The sequence below is a fragment of the Phocoena sinus genome, chromosome 11 (genome assembly GCF_008692025.1).
Source record: "Phocoena sinus isolate mPhoSin1 chromosome 11, mPhoSin1.pri, whole genome shotgun sequence".
NCBI lineage: Eukaryota > Metazoa > Chordata > Mammalia > Artiodactyla > Phocoenidae > Phocoena > Phocoena sinus.
In genome coordinates, this window is record NC_045773.1 from 42,474,490 (window position 1) to 42,491,650 (window position 17,161).

Genomic DNA, 17,161 nt, shown 5'->3' on the forward strand with positions numbered 1-17,161 from the left:
ACACCAGCTCACTAAATTCTTACCTTCTGGGCTTTAGATGGAAACCATCTTTCCCAAAGTTTCAAGCCTCTTATTTAAAATGGCCTACTCTCAGGCTACAACTAATAAAACAAAGACATAGAGACAGGAGTTAGAAGGTCCGAGTATGCTCGCAGTTTAGTCAAAGTGCTGCCAGGCATCTCTGGAGCAGATCTCAGGAACCCCAAGGTTTTACTCCTCCACTGGTATGGGGATCAGGGTCTGTGGCATGGGTACCCTTTCCTAAGGGCATCATTTCTAAGACCCAGGGAAAATCATTGGGGTGGGCGAAGGTGTCTACACCAGGCTCCATATATTATTCCAAGTAGACAAACAGAAGTAGAAGGAATTAGCAGAAAAGCAATTCGTTTTCTGTGACCTCTCTGGTAATTACCACTGGTAATTTAAATAATTAAAACATGAAAGTTGCTAGTAAGTAGTTAAGTCAAGCTGGGCTCAGTCAGGCAGGAGGCCCCCCCCCCCCCCCCGTCCCCACCAATTAACTTTCCTCCCACTGGGTAACAACTCTGTTTCAGCCTGTGGATGGGTGCATGCCTTGAGCTCTCCAGCAGAGGCCCCACGCCTGGGGCCCGGATGGGGTTGGGGGCAGCACCCTTATGGCTGGGCATAGCCACAGGTGCCCAGAAGCCATTCCTATTCATTGGATTGAAATAAAGGGGTTTATTTGTTTACACAATTATGAGTTGCTCCTTGAATATGCAAATGAGGTTCTGATAAAGGTGACAGCCAGTGGTGCTTGGTAACCTGCTCTTCTTTGCAGGAAAATGGGGTTGTATGACTCTCTCATGGTGATTCTACCCGCTGGGCTGATCGCACTGAGCCACTTAAAGACACCGAAGGGTGCCACCTTGAGAAACAGACTCAGGAGAACTCCCTGGAAAATGGAGTTTCTGGGCCTGGTGAGGTTCTCTTGAGACTTACAAAGGGGAAAAAGAGACCAGCAGGCAGCCACTCTCAGCCGGGAGAAAGAGGTTTACTTCTAGAAGCCAGATCTTGGGAAGAGGCAGCTCAAAGGCTCCTCTCACCCTGGAGCCACCCTCTTACAGCTGGGACAAGAAAGGGTCAACAGCAGCAGGCTAACTGGAGTCATGTTCAGACACAGAGCCACAATGAAACGTGTCTCCTATACCAAGCATCTGAGTGCAACACCCTCTCTTTGGTGTGGCTGGGCTGACTGCCTTTGGTCTGCCTAAGATGAATGAGGCGGAAGGATAATGAAGAGGAAGCAAAGGAAAGCAAATTACAGCCCCTAACACATGGCGTCTGCTCCTCAGTGACTGTTTACTGCACCGAATCAGGCAGGAGAGGCATTTTTTTCTTCCTCCACAAGCAAAGGAAGGATAAGTTGGAGGCCTTAACAAGTTCACCATCATGCACAGCAACTTAAAGGATGGGCCAATTCCACTGGACAACTCAGACTGCTGAGAGCAGCTGGGCAGAAACAGAGGAAACTGCTCTGGAGCGGCCAGGGCCGGGGCAGGGATGGGCTGGAAGGAAAACTGGCCAGAAAGATGAACGCAGACACATTCTGAAAACTCTAAGCAGGATATCCCTCTAAAGCTGGCTCCTGCAGGCTACATGAAGCAGAAAGAGCAAAGACTCAGCACTGAATAGACCTGAGCTGGCATTACTAGCTGTGTGATCCCAGGAAAGTCACTTACCCTCTCTGAACCCCTTTTGTCATCTCTCTCTCAGGAGTGTTGTGAGGATCAATTTCTGTGTTTGGAAGTGAAGACTGGAAGACTGTAACTCGCTGTGCAAATGTGGGTTACCATCTTTGCAGAAAAGGGCTGACATTGCAGGTGCAAGGCTGCTACCTTTAGAAGGGTCTTCTTGCAAGGTTGGTCCTCAGCTGGCACCTGGCTCTCAGACTGGACTCAGTCAACAGTAAACTGGGTCTCCTGTGCCTAGTCTGTGCAAATAACGTGGTTTATGCTAAACACCTGCTTTCCTTCTGGGAGTCTGGAACTTTGGTATGTGTAAAGCAGAGGGTGCCTATGTGACCAGCCCCAATCAAAATCTTGGGTGCTGAGTCTCTAATGCGTTTTCTTAGGCAGAATCATCACACACGTGTTGCTGCATTTCTGTGATAATCATAGCTCTGAATACAACTCCATGCTCTATGCTAAGTCCTGTGAGTCCTTTCAGGAAATGTTTGAATGTGGGGGGTGGTCTTGCCACCCCTCCCAGTAAAGTACCAATATTATATACCTGCACCTAGCACGAGCCGATAGAGCCTTACCCACCTCAAGAAGGTCTGCTGTCACCACCCAGCTAGAAGAGGAGTTATAGATAGAAGATGAGACTGGGCTGGCAACCCGATAAAAAGCCCCAACCCCTAGAAGGGGAGGTAACACGAGGGAGAGAAAGAACACTTTTGAAAGTCCACTGAACCAGTCGTTGTGCTGGATGCTCACTCTATTTTCATTACTTCGCTTCCTCATCATCACAACAGTATTATTATCTCAATATTTTAGATAAAGAAATTTAGGCACAGAGGGACTGAGTAACTAGCCTGAGGTCACACAGCTAGCCAGAGAAGGAAGCCAGCAACAAGGCTGGCTGGCTGGCTGCAGAGACTGCAGAGTCTCTGCTTTTCCCAGTACCCACACTGCCTGCCCAGCTGCCACCCCGTCGGCCTGTCAGGCTGCTTGGCTTGCCCTACTCCCTGCTCTGCCAAGCAAGTCATGAAAAGTTTTCTGCAAAACTAGAGCAGGAAGAGAAACAGGACATCATTTAATTTGACTCTCATAACTACCATGTGCCGGGCTGCCTGGCAGACATCCTCCTTTTTCAGACAGGGAAAATGAAGCCCAGTGAGGGCCAGCTGATTAGGACAAGGGCAGGACCTGAGCCAAGGCCTCCTTTCACATTTCCCAGTGCCTGGTACACAGGAGAACTCAGTAAATACCTGCTGGCTGGTGAAAGATGATTAAATACGAAATAAAAGTGGGCTCAACAAGAAACCAGAGGTTCATTCTCTGAATCTTCTATCTTTTAAAGCATTTTTCTTTAAAAACTTCTGCAGAGTACTGACCAGTCAACAAAGAACTCCAGGTAACCTTCATTTGGTTTCTCCAGCTTCGGCGTCCCCATTTCTGCTTTCACTCCCACCAAGATGTCTGTGTGACCCTGCAGACACATGCAAGAAGGGTCCTCACTCAGGGCAGGCAGCCAGGCACCCAACCACCCCCTCCTCTCCCAGATGTACGCCTCGAGGGGCCTCGCTTACCATCAGTGCCGGGACTTGGAAAGTGGCCCTTTGAGAGGGTGAGGGGTCCTTCAGATGTATACAGACCCCCTCCCAGAGTTTGGCTTGGGTCTTAGATTTCCCTTGGAACAATATGCACTCCAAAAGCCCAGAGGGGCCTGCAACTGGTTCCCTAGAGCCTACCCATTCCTCCACCTGGGTACAGACTGTGGCCACAGTACTCACCAGCTTGACTCTGGCAGACCCACTGGTGTTGGACACCACGTCAGTTTCCACTTCAACACATCGGTAGTCTTCACAGCCACGGCCATCCACGCGGAGGTCTTCCTGAGTGCAACAATCAAAATCCTCAGGTTATAATACTAAACCTCTAACAGACTGTTCAACTGACTCACTCCTTTCCCCCCAGAGAGAAATATGTGGTACAACAACTCCTTTTCTCTTAGTGATTCATCCAAATATTCTGTCCTCATAGGTAGTAACATTACTATTTTACAAATGAGGAAATGGAGACTCAGAGAAGTTAAGCGACTCACGTCCAAGGTCCCACAGCTAGGGACAGCAAAGCTCAGCTTCCAGCCCAGGTCTGTCGGAGCACGAAGTCCAAACTACGTACCACTATACAGAACAGGCACACACAAACAAAATCTGAACAGACAAATTAAAGATGTCTCTTTCCGAATCTGCAATTCTGAAGTCACAAGAAGTATGGATTGTCAGAGATACAGGTACAACTGTCTTGGCTGTAGCCCTCCTACCCCCCAAACCCAATCAATCAGATCTAGTCTGTAAATAGCTAAAAACAACTAACTGGTATCTTCTAAAAGATCTTCTAAAACAGGCATGCTCTAGAACAGGGTCAACAAAGTTAGGCCTGCAGGCCGCCTGTTTTCATAAGCCGTTCTACTGGAACACAGCCGTGCCCACTCGCTCGGGTATTCTGTGGCTGCTGTCACACCACAGCAGCAGAGCTGAGGGGCTGAGACAGAGACCACATGACCTGCAGCCCCCAGATCATTACTATTTAGTCCTTCACAGGAAAAGTATGCCAACCCCTGCTACAGAGGATGGGTTTCAGGGTGGTGTACGTACTGCCTGGCCTTATCCCCAGTTATTTACTTACTCAATTATTTACTTCTATTGGTATAACTCATAAATAACTATTTTATGCTGTGGTTGTAATCCAGTACTTCCATTATTTATCTTGTTGCTCCAAGTGTCCCAGACTTGGCCACTGGGAGCTCCTTCGGGTTAGTTCTTGCATTCTCTCAACATGTCTCCAATCTCTTCTGAGCACTTCCTTACTTCTGACAACAAAAGGTGTTCCAGCCACTTGTATTTTACCTGCCCCAGCCCTGGGATCAGCCCTTTTTCCAAGGAGCCCTGGTTCCCTTCATTGCAGAATAGTACTTAAAAACCAGGATCTGGGTGCTAAGTAGGTTCATTGCTACAGGGGTATCATTGCTTCTAGATCGTCTCAGTAGAACAGTGCTAGAAAATATACGTATGTGTACTAACCCACACACATACACACACCTATATTTATTTCTGTATCTATCCACATATCTGTTAAAAAGTCATGTGTTCATACTGAGAGTTGGTTCTAACCTACCTCCTTGTCTTATTTGTAACTTCTTTCTCAGACAGGGAGGAACCTGGCTCTCATTATCTACAATGTATTTATGTATTTGTTAAATCTCTGTAATATACATAAAGTAGTTTCAGAATTACTACGCCATACCCCTGTGAAAAACAAATTTACTAATACAGTATTTGTGCAGAGTTCTTTTTGTCTTTAGCCTTACAGCACCCACTCAAAATATTGTTTCCAGTTGTCTTTCCCCATCCTTCCTGTGCCTCTGTTACTCGTCTGTACCCCTGCCAGTTCATTAGTAACTGCTGGGGTTCCATTTTGGGTCCCCCACATCCTGGCTACTTTTAATTACTATCACCAGGGCTCTAAGAGTGAAAGCTATCAGAGAAGGTGTGCTCAGAGAAATGTCACTCACCCCTCATCCCTATTTTCACCGCCCCCCCACCTTCCTACCCCCTCCCACCAGCGCCAGGCAGGTAACCAATCTCTTTAGTTCCCAGTCCATCTTTCATGTACTTCCTTTCCACAAATGAACAGATAAGAGTATTTTTAATATCCCTTATTTTTTTTGATAAAATATGGCATACTACAGATACTCTTTTACACGTAGCTTCTTTTTCTAAACAATTAACAATACATATGCAGGAAATCACTCCACATCAGCTCATAGAGATTGTCCTCATTCTCTGTAAACATTTTTTGAAAGCTCTTTCTTTCAGCAAAAAAATCATTAGCCTCATCAGATTCTCAAAGGGATTAATGCTTCTCAAAATGTTAAAAACAAAAACCAAAGAAACAAACCAAAACCAAACAAACAAGCCACCACTGTTCTGAAGTATGTATCTGTCAGAGATTTATCTTTAAACTGCTTGGCTCACTGCATATCTGACTGACTTTTTTATTTTGAGAAATTAAAATACAGAAAAGGAAAACACTGAATACTCCCGCCACACAGTACCAACTACTACCATCTGTCGTGTTTGTTTCAACTCTTTAAACTCCTGTTAAAGGAGAGAAAATAAACATCCTAAATCAGGTTGAAGTCCTTTTGCAGCCAGTCGACTCCAAGACATCCCCTCCCAGCCATCCCCTCCCTGGAGGCAATCCCTATCTGAAGCCTGGGGAGACATGTTCTCGAAAAGCAACAGAATTTCAAGTCTAGAAGAAGAGTCTCCTGAACTCTACAGAGTGAGTTCTCTTCCCTGGAGGATCCCAAAACTATATAACTGTGTCTCGTCACAACCCCACCTACCCCCACCCACATGAAAGCATCCTAGGTCAATCTCGGCTTGCCCCATCCCCCAGGTGTGCCCTGCTAGGAAGTGAACACCTGGCCCAGAAACAGCATTTACAATGAGTCCTTGGTGGACTGTAGGTATGGCACAAGTGTGAGTAGTCACTAGGAGCATCAGTCATGGCCTCCAGGCCTGGTCCTGCCATTAACTAGCTGCTTGACCTAGGACTAACCCTAACCCTAACCCTAACCCTTCCCCTCTAGACTAATTTCCTCATTTGTAGATGTAGAGATTGAATTTGACGGCCTCAAAGGTGCGTCTCTAATTCTGTGGATCCATAAATTAAAAGAGCCACAATTATTTGCAAGAACTAATAGTAGCTACTATTTAATGTGCATTTACTATCAACCAGATAACGTGCTAGGAACACTATACAGTTAACATGTTAAATCCTCGCAATAACCCTATAATGTAAGAGAGCAAATTTTCATTCCATTTTACAAGTGGGGATCAGGTTGAAAGATGCTAAATGGCTGGCCCAACGTCATAGCCAGTAAATAGCACTTGAATTCCAAGCCAGAGCTCTTAACCCCAATTCCACAGTCTCCTGCATTCTAAAGAGTCTCTTCACTGTGCAAAGGAGGCAGCACAGGCCTCCCTCAAAGGACGAACTGGCTGGCTATACCAGTTCGTCCTCATGATGGTGATGATGACTCTGAAAGCAGGGAGGCCACAAGGCTACAGGGCTTCCCACTATTGCTTTAAGTTACCACTCACTCTAGTCACAACCCTTTGTAGTGACAACCCACTGTTCCAAAATGCGGCTGGAGGGGTGTCAGAAAACTGGGCCTCACCAGAGCTTGCCTTTCCAGCCTTTAAACAGTCTCTGCCCCCTGGGGAAGGCTCAGTCAGGAAGGCTCCGGTGACAAGTAAGAGATAAACAAAAAAGCTACAAATTTCCCTTTCCAGGGACACGTAAAGTATAATTTTTTTCATAGAAAAAAGCACACAACAGGAGAAAACAAAGTCCATGAATCACTGCACACAGGACTTTTTAAAAATCCACTTTTCCTCATAAAAGGCTTAGGAAGGGGCTTCCCTGGTGGTGCAGTGGTTGAGAGTCCACCTGCCGATGCAGGGGACACGGGTTCGTGCCCGGGTCCGGGTAGATCCCACATGCTACGGAGCGGCTGGGCCCGTGAGCCATGGCCGCTGAGCCTACGCGTCCGGAGCCTGTGCTCCGCAACGGGAGAGGCCACAACAGTGAGAGGTCCGCGTACCGCAAAAAAAAAAAAAAAGGCTTAGGAAATCGCCAAACCTGCTTGGCCTGGCTCAGAGCCTGATGCCCTACCACAATTTTTATTCATCTGTAGTACCCAGGAGCTAAGGAATCAATCCATGTGTGAACACTTAAACATGGGCTGCCCTGAAGTGAAAGCTCCATTAAAAAAATCAATAGAGATGTCCACAGGTGACGGACCACACCAGGGAGTGGAACCCTGTTCTCAGCAGAGGGGACTGAGCACCTTTCTAGGTAAAGGCCTTCTGGATGCTAGGATGGCTCCTCGTGACTTTCAAGTTGTTACCTGTGTGATCTCAACAACCCTGCTGGTTGGGTGTGGCACAGAGTCACCGCCAACCTATATTTAAAACTCTGCTGTTCCACGCCAGCTTTTTGACCTTGAGCAAGTTAGTTCCTCAACAGCTCTGAGTCTGCCTCTTTGTCTATAAAGCGGGAATAACCCCGACCCTACAGAGTTATAGGAGAATCCTCAGCACAGTGCAGCACACAGGAGTCCCTGCTCAGCAGCTCCTTCTGCTTCTGGCAGCACGTATGAACTCACTGAATCCTCAAAAACAGCCCGGAGAGAGGTTACAAACGAGGACACTGAGGCGCCAAGTTTAACCTCCTGTTTGTGACAGAGTGGCAGGACAGATGACCCAACCCAGAGTTGCTGTTCCTCACACCCGGGTAACCCAGTCCTACTTCCTAATGGGAGTTGTCAGTTGGCTCTCCTAATCCAACACACTTGGGAGGGTTTAGACTTAAAGTAGTCCTCTGAGGCGATGCTAACCACCTCCCACCTCCACTACCTTGCTTTGACTTGTCCAAGAGTGCAGAGCTTGCTGGAGGAGAACTGAGACCAGACGGCCTCCCCTACTAGAAAGCCACCCTACTTTGGAAAGGGCCAGCTTTGCAGGCCCAGGCCCCAGACACAGCAGGCAAAACGAGATGTTGTCCTCGTTCCACTTTCCAAGCCTGTTGGGTGGGCCTGCATTCCTTTAGGATGGGATCCCACTCACCTTGCAAAGGGCCTGACCCAAAGGCATACCATCCAGAGAGTGGCCAGCTGTTTGGGGCGTGAAACTGATTCTCTCCTTGGAATCTGATCTCTGATCTGGGAAATACTTGGGAGCGAAAGGGAGTTAAAGAGGAGCTGACAGGTCATGGTGTGGAGGGAGGCTGGAGAGGCCTCACAGAAGTAAAGGTGGGGGGATGGCATGTACCAAGGTGGAGGGCAGCTGAACAGCAAGTGGCTGCGGAGAAGTGAGACACTTCAGCAGAGAGAAGTAAGGCTGTCACCAGAGACGTAAAGACAGGCAGAGTCACACAGTCTATGTGATCCATGCTGGAGCCCTGAAAAGGCAGTGCCCCAGAGCTGCCTAGGGACTTTCCAGGCCTGGCCACAAATCCCCCTTGTCTTGAGACAATTTAACAATCTCTAGCCCTCCAAATCAAAAGAGCTTAAATCTCAACAGCCACAGGCGGAACCCTACATGGGGTCACTAGGAAGGTTGCGGATATAGTATGGATGGTTCCGGACAAAGCCACACTTCTGATAGAAAAATCTTGACAGGGAGCCAACTTCTCTTCAGGGTTGACCACATGCCAGGTGGTCCATATTCTCTTTTCTCATCATTCCTCACAATTCCTTTCTGCTCCCAGATGGATTTTACACGGGGGGAGCTAGCTCAGCTACTCAAGTAAGAATCACTCTTACTGTGAATGGTAGAGCCAGGAAAGGATCCCTGCTCTGTCTGATTCCAAGTCCTCACTCAAACAGATGCAGGAGGTCATGTGACCTTGTTAGGGGAACCACTGACGGAAACCGCCCAACCTGGCCAGAACTTATAGTAACCATTTGCATGAGTTATCTTACAACAGGAGGTCCTGGTAAGGAACACGGAACTAACAAGCTATCACCAACCGGAAGAATTCGGGAAGGATCAAAATGAGAGGGGACACCAGTCAATATGTCCTACCAACCTCCCAGAATCCTTCTCGCTGGAATCCATCTTGGCTGAGTGATGCACACGCCACCATGAAGGACCCTGAGTCAGAATGATTGGCCAGAGACAACCCAGAAACTAACTCCATCACCATAAGACCTGAGAATGCGAGCCACGTGGCAGAGCAGTTCTCCTGGGTTCCCTTACCCTGCTGCTCTCTGCCCGGGTGCCCCTTCCCAATGAAGTCTCTTGCTTTGTCAGCACGTGTGTCCCCTCAGACAATTCATTTCCGAGTGTTAGACAAGAGCCCACTCTCGGGCCCTGGAAGGGGTCCCCCTTCCTGCAACAACCTCAGGCAGGGGGGCAAAGATTTCTGCAGCAGACTCCAGGCTGAACCAGGCCAGAGGCTTGCCCATAGCCCAACGTCTGGTGACTGCATCAAAATCTCCCAACATTTATGAAAATACCCATTCCCAGGCCCCAGCCCCAGAGATTCTGATTCAGAAGGTCCAGGTAAAGCCCGCGAAGCTGTATTTTGTGAGTAAAAGGCACTTCAAGGTTTCAGAATCACTGGGCTAAGACGGAGGTTAGCAATGTCTTTTCATGGAGGAAGCAGCACATATTTAGCTAGTTAAGCAAACCCCAAAAGAGGATTAAATGCTAATTCTGGATATTCTGACATCTGCCCCCAAATTCCTGAATATAAAAACCAGTTTGATACAAGTTAGTAAAACAAAAGTTGTACAAAGAAATGCAAAATAGGGTTCTAAAGAAACTTAGAACCAACGTGGGAAAAAGTACTACCTAAAAAGATAACAATACAGCAATATATGTCAATATACTATTTAAGGTCTAGGAAAATGGTGGGGTTCAGAACTTGCCCTCCCCCTTATTTCCCCAACATGCTTTCAGAAGACAGAAGAAAGAGAAGTAGAAGTGGGGAGTCTCTCTGGCCTTTGCCTTTTTATTTTTTTTTTTGGCCTTTGCCTTTGAATCCCTATTTTAAAAAAGGGAAAGCGGCAGGCAAGTCAAGGTGGGCTTTGCAATCAGAAAGATCTGGATTTATATCCCAGGTCCACTGTAATCAGAGAGGGTAGGGGGCCCCGGAAAAAGAGAACCAGGCATGGCTTTCTGGACATAAGAGAAGCCATTTTAGGCCTAAGCATTGTTGTGATCTAAGCCTGACCATAATGCTTGCCCTTGAACAGGTCTCTGTAATCAATGATCTTGAGGGACGTAAAGAATGCAGGAAAAAAGGAAAAGCAGTTAAGAACTAACAGTTGAGATAAAACAGAGCCCTAGTTTTTCCTCAAGGGATATACTTAACAATATGATACAGATCTTTGACTTGTTATACAAGAACTAAGGCCCCCACCCAGCTAGAGGATGGTAACTACAGGATAAGACCCCAAGCTGGTCTCAACCCGAGGAAGGATGATGTTGACCTTTTTGACCTTCGGAGACTCCAATCAACTAAAGCTTGGAGTCTGTTAACCTTTGCCCCAATTCTATGCTAAATTCTCCTCTGCTCAAGCCCCCACATGAATATGCATGTGCCCTTAGCTTATTCTCCAATTTTGCTAATTGGATAGACACTGCTTTGGAAAAGATCCTCAGCGTCCCCTCACTTGCTGCAATTAATAAATCCTTCCTTCTCCCAATCTTTGGCTTGGTTGTGTCTTTTGGCTCGACACCCGCCAAGCGGCAAGCCCTGTTTTCGGGTAACACCACCACACACTTACTTTGTGACCTCAGACAACTGATTTAACCTCTCTGAGCATAGTTCCTTATATGTAAAGTAGAGATAATACTTACCTTCAGGACTGTTACAAAGATTCAATGGGATAAAAATTATGATAGAATATGTACCTAACAAAAATGGGACAGCTCAGCCTTCAAAGGCTGAGAGGGTGTTTAACAGAATCAGGGACTGCCCACCGCTTCCTACCCGGGTGTGGAACCTTGTAGACCCAGAAAGAAGCAAGTACAAATACAATCCTAAATGGATTCTCGCCGCCCGGTCCCAAATACGCCCTCATTGCCGGCTTCGATCTGCACACGCCGGCCGCCGAGCGGTTTAATCACAAGGTAAACCCAGTCAGCCGCAGTCCTAGGGGAACCCGGCGGCCGGCGCCGGTACCGCTGCTGCCGCTACCTGAACGCCATGCACAATGTACACCTTCTCCGCCTCACTCAGCGCCACAAACGCCATGCTGCCGAGCCTCCCCGCCGCCAGATGTCATCTGCCAGCGTCTCCCCCGCGGACCACGCCCCCTCCGCGCCCATGCGTCATCAGCCTGCGCGGCGGCCGCTCCAGCAGCCGCCGCCGCCACCACCGCCACCACCGCCGGGAGCTCGATGGGCTTCTCTTGCGCGCCGCCCTGTGTCTGGCCGAGTCCAGGGAGCCGCGGCGCCTCGTGCCGGGGAGCCATCGCTGCAGCCCGAGGCCGGATCGCGGGTCGGGGGCTGCAGGGGGAGCGACGGCGGCGGCGACAGCCGAGCCCCACCGGGGGCCTGGGACTGGGGAACTACCTCCAGCTTCATGGTCAGTTGGGTGAGGAAACTGGGATTGGGTGAAAAAGCTGGGGTGAGACGAGAGGCACGGGCCGGAGCCGGAGCTGGAGGACTCGTAGTAGGAGAGACGTGCGGCGCAGTTTGCTCAGAGCTGAAGTTGAAGTAGCAGGTCGTGTGTGTTGAGAGAGACAGACAGACAGACACAGACAGACTCACTCCGAGTGAGGGGAGGCGGACGTCGTGATTGGCCTGAGAGGCTGTCTCCTTGCTCTCCTTCCTGCCCCCTGTCTTGCATTTCTCTGGTCCCTAGAATGGTGGAAAAGAAAGAGGCGATAAAGACCTCTTTAGGTCGTTCCCGGTGGGAAGGGTCTGGGCCAGAAGTGAATGCCCACTAGTCCCGAGGCGTCTTCACCCCAGGGATTCCCCCACCCCCACCCCCGCTCTCTCTCTGGGGCTGGTTGACCGAACGCTGACCCGGAACCTTTGCAGGATCCCCTTGCCCCGGGTGGCTGCCGGAGCATTGTCCCAAAGAGAGTGGGGGGGGGGGGAGTCTTGGTCGGCGCTGGCTGGGGGGGCGCAGTGCCCAGGCGTCCCCAGCACTTCCTAGCAGTGACTAGGGATCGCTGGGAGCCGTGGACGAAAAACATGCCAGCCCCGCTCGTGGCCACGTAAGAATGGGCCTTGAATATTCAGGAAGGATACCTGCAAGGTGAATGTGGGGTCACTGAAGGAGCCCATTAAGGCGGGGCTGACAGGGCACGAAAAAATTTTAAAGGGGCCATGTGGATAAATGGGGGAAAGTTAACCCAAAACGACAGAAACAAAGAGGGGGTCTGATGACTTTTCCAAATGCTCCATTTTTGAGGAACCTCCCTGTACTCAAAAGTGAAAGTAACCCTTGACAGCTTGATCATCCAAAGAACATTTGGGTTTTCTCAGATAGTAGCTCAAATACAGTTTCACACATAACTCTTGGGAGCTTAGCATAGATGGGCTTTGTGCTGGCTTTGGAACACTAAGACAAGTGGAGCACAACTTCTGCCCAGAGAAGCTCCCCAGGCAGAGGGGAAGGACCCAGGGCCAGCATAACCACAGAACATGGTGGTTAAGAGCTATGACAGTGGCACTAGTGAACACAGTGGGATAGGGAGGTCAGTCCGAGGAGGGTATGGAGAGGAAGTACCTGCCCACATTCTTAAGCACTAAACTGCTGAGCCCCAGAATAGATGATCACTTCTTAGTAGACTGGACATTAGTTGTTTCTGATGTCTCTACATAATTCTCTGCAGGTGCACCTACAGGGAAGACATACTGCATTGTTGAACTTTGCCCTCCAGGGAATCTAGGAGAGGTGAAACTGGAAGTGTTTCCTCCCTAACGAAAGTACAGGTGCCCCCACCTGTTGTGGCACATAGATGCCTTTGTGTGTGGTTGGACGCCTGGATTCTAGAGAGGACCTCCGTGGTGAGATAACAGGGACTGCTGTTGTTAGAAATGGTATCTTGTGCTAGAGATTGCTCAGAAAGGAGACACCCTGGATGTGGAATTTTAGTAGCTAAGATATCTAAGAAGATTGAGGGTTTAAAAAGTGGCCGTGAATAGATCAGAAAAGACACTGAAAGAAAATTCTGAGTTTGGATGCCATGGAATCATCTTTATATAAAGATTCATCTTTCAATGAATCTTTTAAAATATAAAACATACATTTGAAGTGTTCCCCTGATAATTGACTAAGTTTCTTTGCTGGAGAAGGGTTGGCAGTATTTGCTAAATAACATTATGAACAATGCCTGACATGTTAGACAAAGTAGATATAAGAGGTGTAAACAGTAGAGTGTTCATTTAAAATTCTCTACTAAAACAATGACACCTTCACTAATTGTTTTGCTTGAATGCAGCCAGAGCATTTTTGATCACATATGTTGTGATAATGTGTTAGACATTTCAAAAGCCTATAAATCCAGAGTTCTTTTTGGTTTACTGAAGCAATTCAAAGATTATATGTTTGCCAGAAAATCAAAACACCAAGGATGGCATATTATTCTGTTAACCTGCTTGTTTTCCCATCACTGTCAGATTCTTTTGGAGGCATACTGATTTATAGGTCTGTCTGTTCTAAATCTCTGTACTCTTATTAATTTTATCTAACGGTATCTTAAGCCTAATAGTGCTTATTATGTGCCAAGCACTGCTCTAAAGCACTTTACAAAGACTAACTGATTCAGTCCTATTAACAATAGCCCTGTGAGGCAGGTGCTATTATCCTGTTTTACAGATTGGGAAACTGAGGTGCAGAGAGGCTGTCTTGACCAAGGTCTCAGGTCACACAGCTAGTAAGCGGTAGAGCCAGGATTTGAGACCAGAAAACCTAGCTCCCATACCTGCATTCCTAACCATCCCCTTATGTAGCTGTCCTCTTTCATTTCATTCACCAGAGTATTTGAAGGAGGCCTGTGTTTGTTATGGAACTGGTAATGCCCTATAAGTTATAGTTAGTTTTAATTCCAAAAGCAAGGAATCTGTTCCTTTTTCTAGAGGAACATTGAACGTGGTGCTGATGGGAAGCTCATGTGTCTGTTTCAGCCAACTCTTTTAGGTAAGGGAAAAGGTTACATATAGACCAAGTAGAGCTTAACTCAAAGTACCTGAGATCCCTCAACGGCAGAGAAGCCCAATGGATCAGGTACAGAGGGTTGAGATAGGCAGGGAGACCACGTGCTTATTCCCAGAATAGACCTCTAGAAGCTCTTCAAACAATCAGGAAGTATTTGTTTGCATGCCTTTGTGTCCCTAGTGTTCTCGTGGGCCTGAAGAGATAAGAAACTGAAAACACACACCTGCCTAAAAGGAGTTTAAGATTTCTTATAACTGCGGAGCCCAGGTTCTTGAACTAGTACGCGAACAAGACAAAATAAAGTGCTCAATTGAGACACGTGGTACTTAGATGAGAGGCCGGCCTATTATAAGGTGCTAATTGTGCAGGCCAGGCATCAAGAGCAACAGGTAAAGAGCTGCTGCTAGCCACTGGCAGATAACAGTAACATTACACAGACAGAGTAAATCTGTCCCACCTAGCCTTGGTTAATTAAAGCAAAAACAGTCAGTTACAGGAGAGCTTGGGGCAGTGCTGAGTCCGTGGTGCTCAGCAAGGGAACATTTTATTCCCAGTCTTAAACAGAGGTAGCCAAGTTTTATGCCTTTTTCTTTGCGTTCTCACAATTAGCCCAGCACCCCAGAAAAGCAAAAGTGAGCTATTGTTTTCCCTATAGATCCGTTTCCTTTAAACACTTTGCATTTGTCCTGCCTGTGCCTTGTCTTAAAGAATACTCGGTATAAATAACCTGTCATAGTCAGGCCAGCAGGTCTGTCTGTCTTGTCATTTTAGAACTCATAACTTGTGGTTCCAGTGATAGAAAAATTGATGGGAATACATAGGTAAAGCTTATTCTTATTTAGAGGAAGGGTCTTCACGTGTGTTTCATTCTGAGCGAATGGCAGGGTGCGTCCTATGTCTTTCATTAGGGCATGTGTGAGAAAAGGGCGTCACATGTCCTGATTAGCAAATCTGGAAGTATTCAAACACATACACACCCCGATAGCCATAGAAAGTAGCAGAAGCTGAAGCAGCAGTGAAGGTGTGATGTCTGGCTATTGACCTTTTGGGGGAAATAAGAAGGCTAATGCCATGCTGCCTCGAATTTCTTCCTGTTTTCTGCATTTTAAAATCATTTGCCTTCCTCTTCAAAAGCAGATTTCCAGAGACAAATGGCCAGGTTATTGCTGACTTTTGACTGTGTAGGTAAGAAGACTACCTTGCATGTCCCACCTAATTCAGTCATTCATCCAGGCAATGTGAGGAAACACCAGGAAAACTCCCTCTTTTCATAGTTTCTTCCAAATTGTAACATTCCTGGTAACATCCATTGATTGAACTCTTTGGATTTTCTGGTCTACCTGAGACATGAATATCTCCTGTTCAGGGTCAGTGGGGATGGAATGCCTTGGGGTAGGATTGATTTTTCACCTTAGGACCATGGCCCTAGTGGGACAAGTACAGTTCTGGCTGCAGTTCTGTTGCAATAAGTTTTGACTTTGCTTTGTACAAAGTGTGCGTTTCTAACCCAAGAAAGAGTAGCAGAGAATCTAGAAAGGCAGGTTGGCTAGGAAGATAATGATCTATGGTGGAAAGCCTATTGGGCATCTATTCCAGTGATCTAGACTTTGCCACTAACTTGCTTTGTGACTTTGAGTAAGTCAACCTCTCTAAACCTCATTTTACACGAAAATGCCTATCTTACCAGGTTATGGAAGTCACAGTAGATCTCGGATATAGAGACATTTAAACACTGAAAAATGGTCATGTTTAACTTTGGACTTTAAGACTTCTCTCTTTTACCATTTTGTAATATTTGATGTATTTTGATAGAGCTTTTCCCTCTCTGCAAAACATTAAATGAAAGAACAAAGGAAGTGGTAATTACATGCCGTACTTCATTGAAAAAATTGAACATGCTCAGGAAAATTGCTAACAGACAACTGTTTCTTTTTGAATATTAACAAAGAATGGGGAAAGAAAGTTAAAGGAGACTTTTGATAATAAAAAAATCCAAGAAATTAACAAAGATGTTGAATTTGTTTCTGAGAACAGAGGAATCAGAATCTCAGCCCTGCAGAGGACTTTAGCAATCAGCTGAATGTTTCCTCTTGTTTTATGGGTGAGGAAACAGGCCCATGGAGGGTAACTGTCTTGCCCCAAATCATGAGGTTAGTGAGCAGCAGGGTGGGGAGTAATTTCTGGCCTCTTGACTCCAAGCCCAGTCTTCGAAGATTCTGCTTAGCATTAGTCTCCCATCTATCTCCAAAGGCCTCTAACAGATGCCTCGCCTGGCAGGCGGGGACTGTGGACTTGTAGAGTCTCGTTTCCTTGGGCCCAGGTTCCTCCCAAGGCTCTTCTCTTGCATTGCCACTTACAGGGCCTGCCTGAGGTGAGTGGGATCAGCAGGGACCTGAAAGCAAAATGGCTCCCCTCCTTGAAGCCTGGTACAGTTGTAGTAACTGGTTCTCTCTTCTCCTTCCCTAACTCCTCTTTCAGATCCCTCTAAGCACTTTTGCTTTTAGTCCCTAAGAAAGCCACGCTCTTGCCTGGGTGATGTCATAGTGGCTGCATATCTGCACATAGCACAGTGTGGGGCCAGGTGCCATTTTCAGCCTTTGCTGGTTGGTCTCTGCCTAGCATGGGTGGGCTTTCCCTCAGAAAAAGCAGCGTGCTGGAACTTGGCCCTACAGGAAATGTTCCCCAGCAGATGCAGATTTTAGGGATTCAATCTTAGGGTGACC

The 17,161-nt window shown here is 47.3% G+C and overlaps 2 protein-coding genes across 6 annotated transcripts in view; one reads left to right on the plus strand and one right to left on the minus strand.

Annotated features, from left to right (window-relative positions):
* Window positions 1-11,574, minus strand: part of EXOSC7 (exosome component 7) — a 31,530-nt gene extending 19,956 nt beyond the window's left edge. Inside the window, exons 1-3 of the mRNA XM_032649806.1 lie at window positions 11,466-11,574; window positions 3,476-3,577; window positions 3,077-3,171 (exon numbers count right to left, since the gene is read on the minus strand). Coding sequence (XP_032505697.1) covers window positions 3,077-3,171; window positions 3,476-3,577; window positions 11,466-11,522 — 254 coding nt within the window. The 5' untranslated portion in view covers window positions 11,523-11,574. The remainder of the gene's footprint in view (window positions 1-3,076; window positions 3,172-3,475; window positions 3,578-11,465) is intronic.
* A 27-nt stretch (window positions 11,575-11,601) lies between these two features.
* ZDHHC3 (zinc finger DHHC-type palmitoyltransferase 3) overlaps window positions 11,602-17,161 on the plus strand; it is a 56,182-nt gene continuing 50,622 nt past the window's right edge. For 4 of the 5 annotated variants that reach the window (XM_032647340.1, XM_032647335.1, XM_032647337.1 and 1 more), the window contains exon 1: window positions 11,619-11,855. The gene's annotated coding sequence lies outside the window, so the exon portion shown is untranslated. Of the gene's footprint in view, window positions 11,856-17,161 lie in introns of all 5 variants that reach the window. The other variant, XM_032647338.1, reaches the window with a different exon arrangement.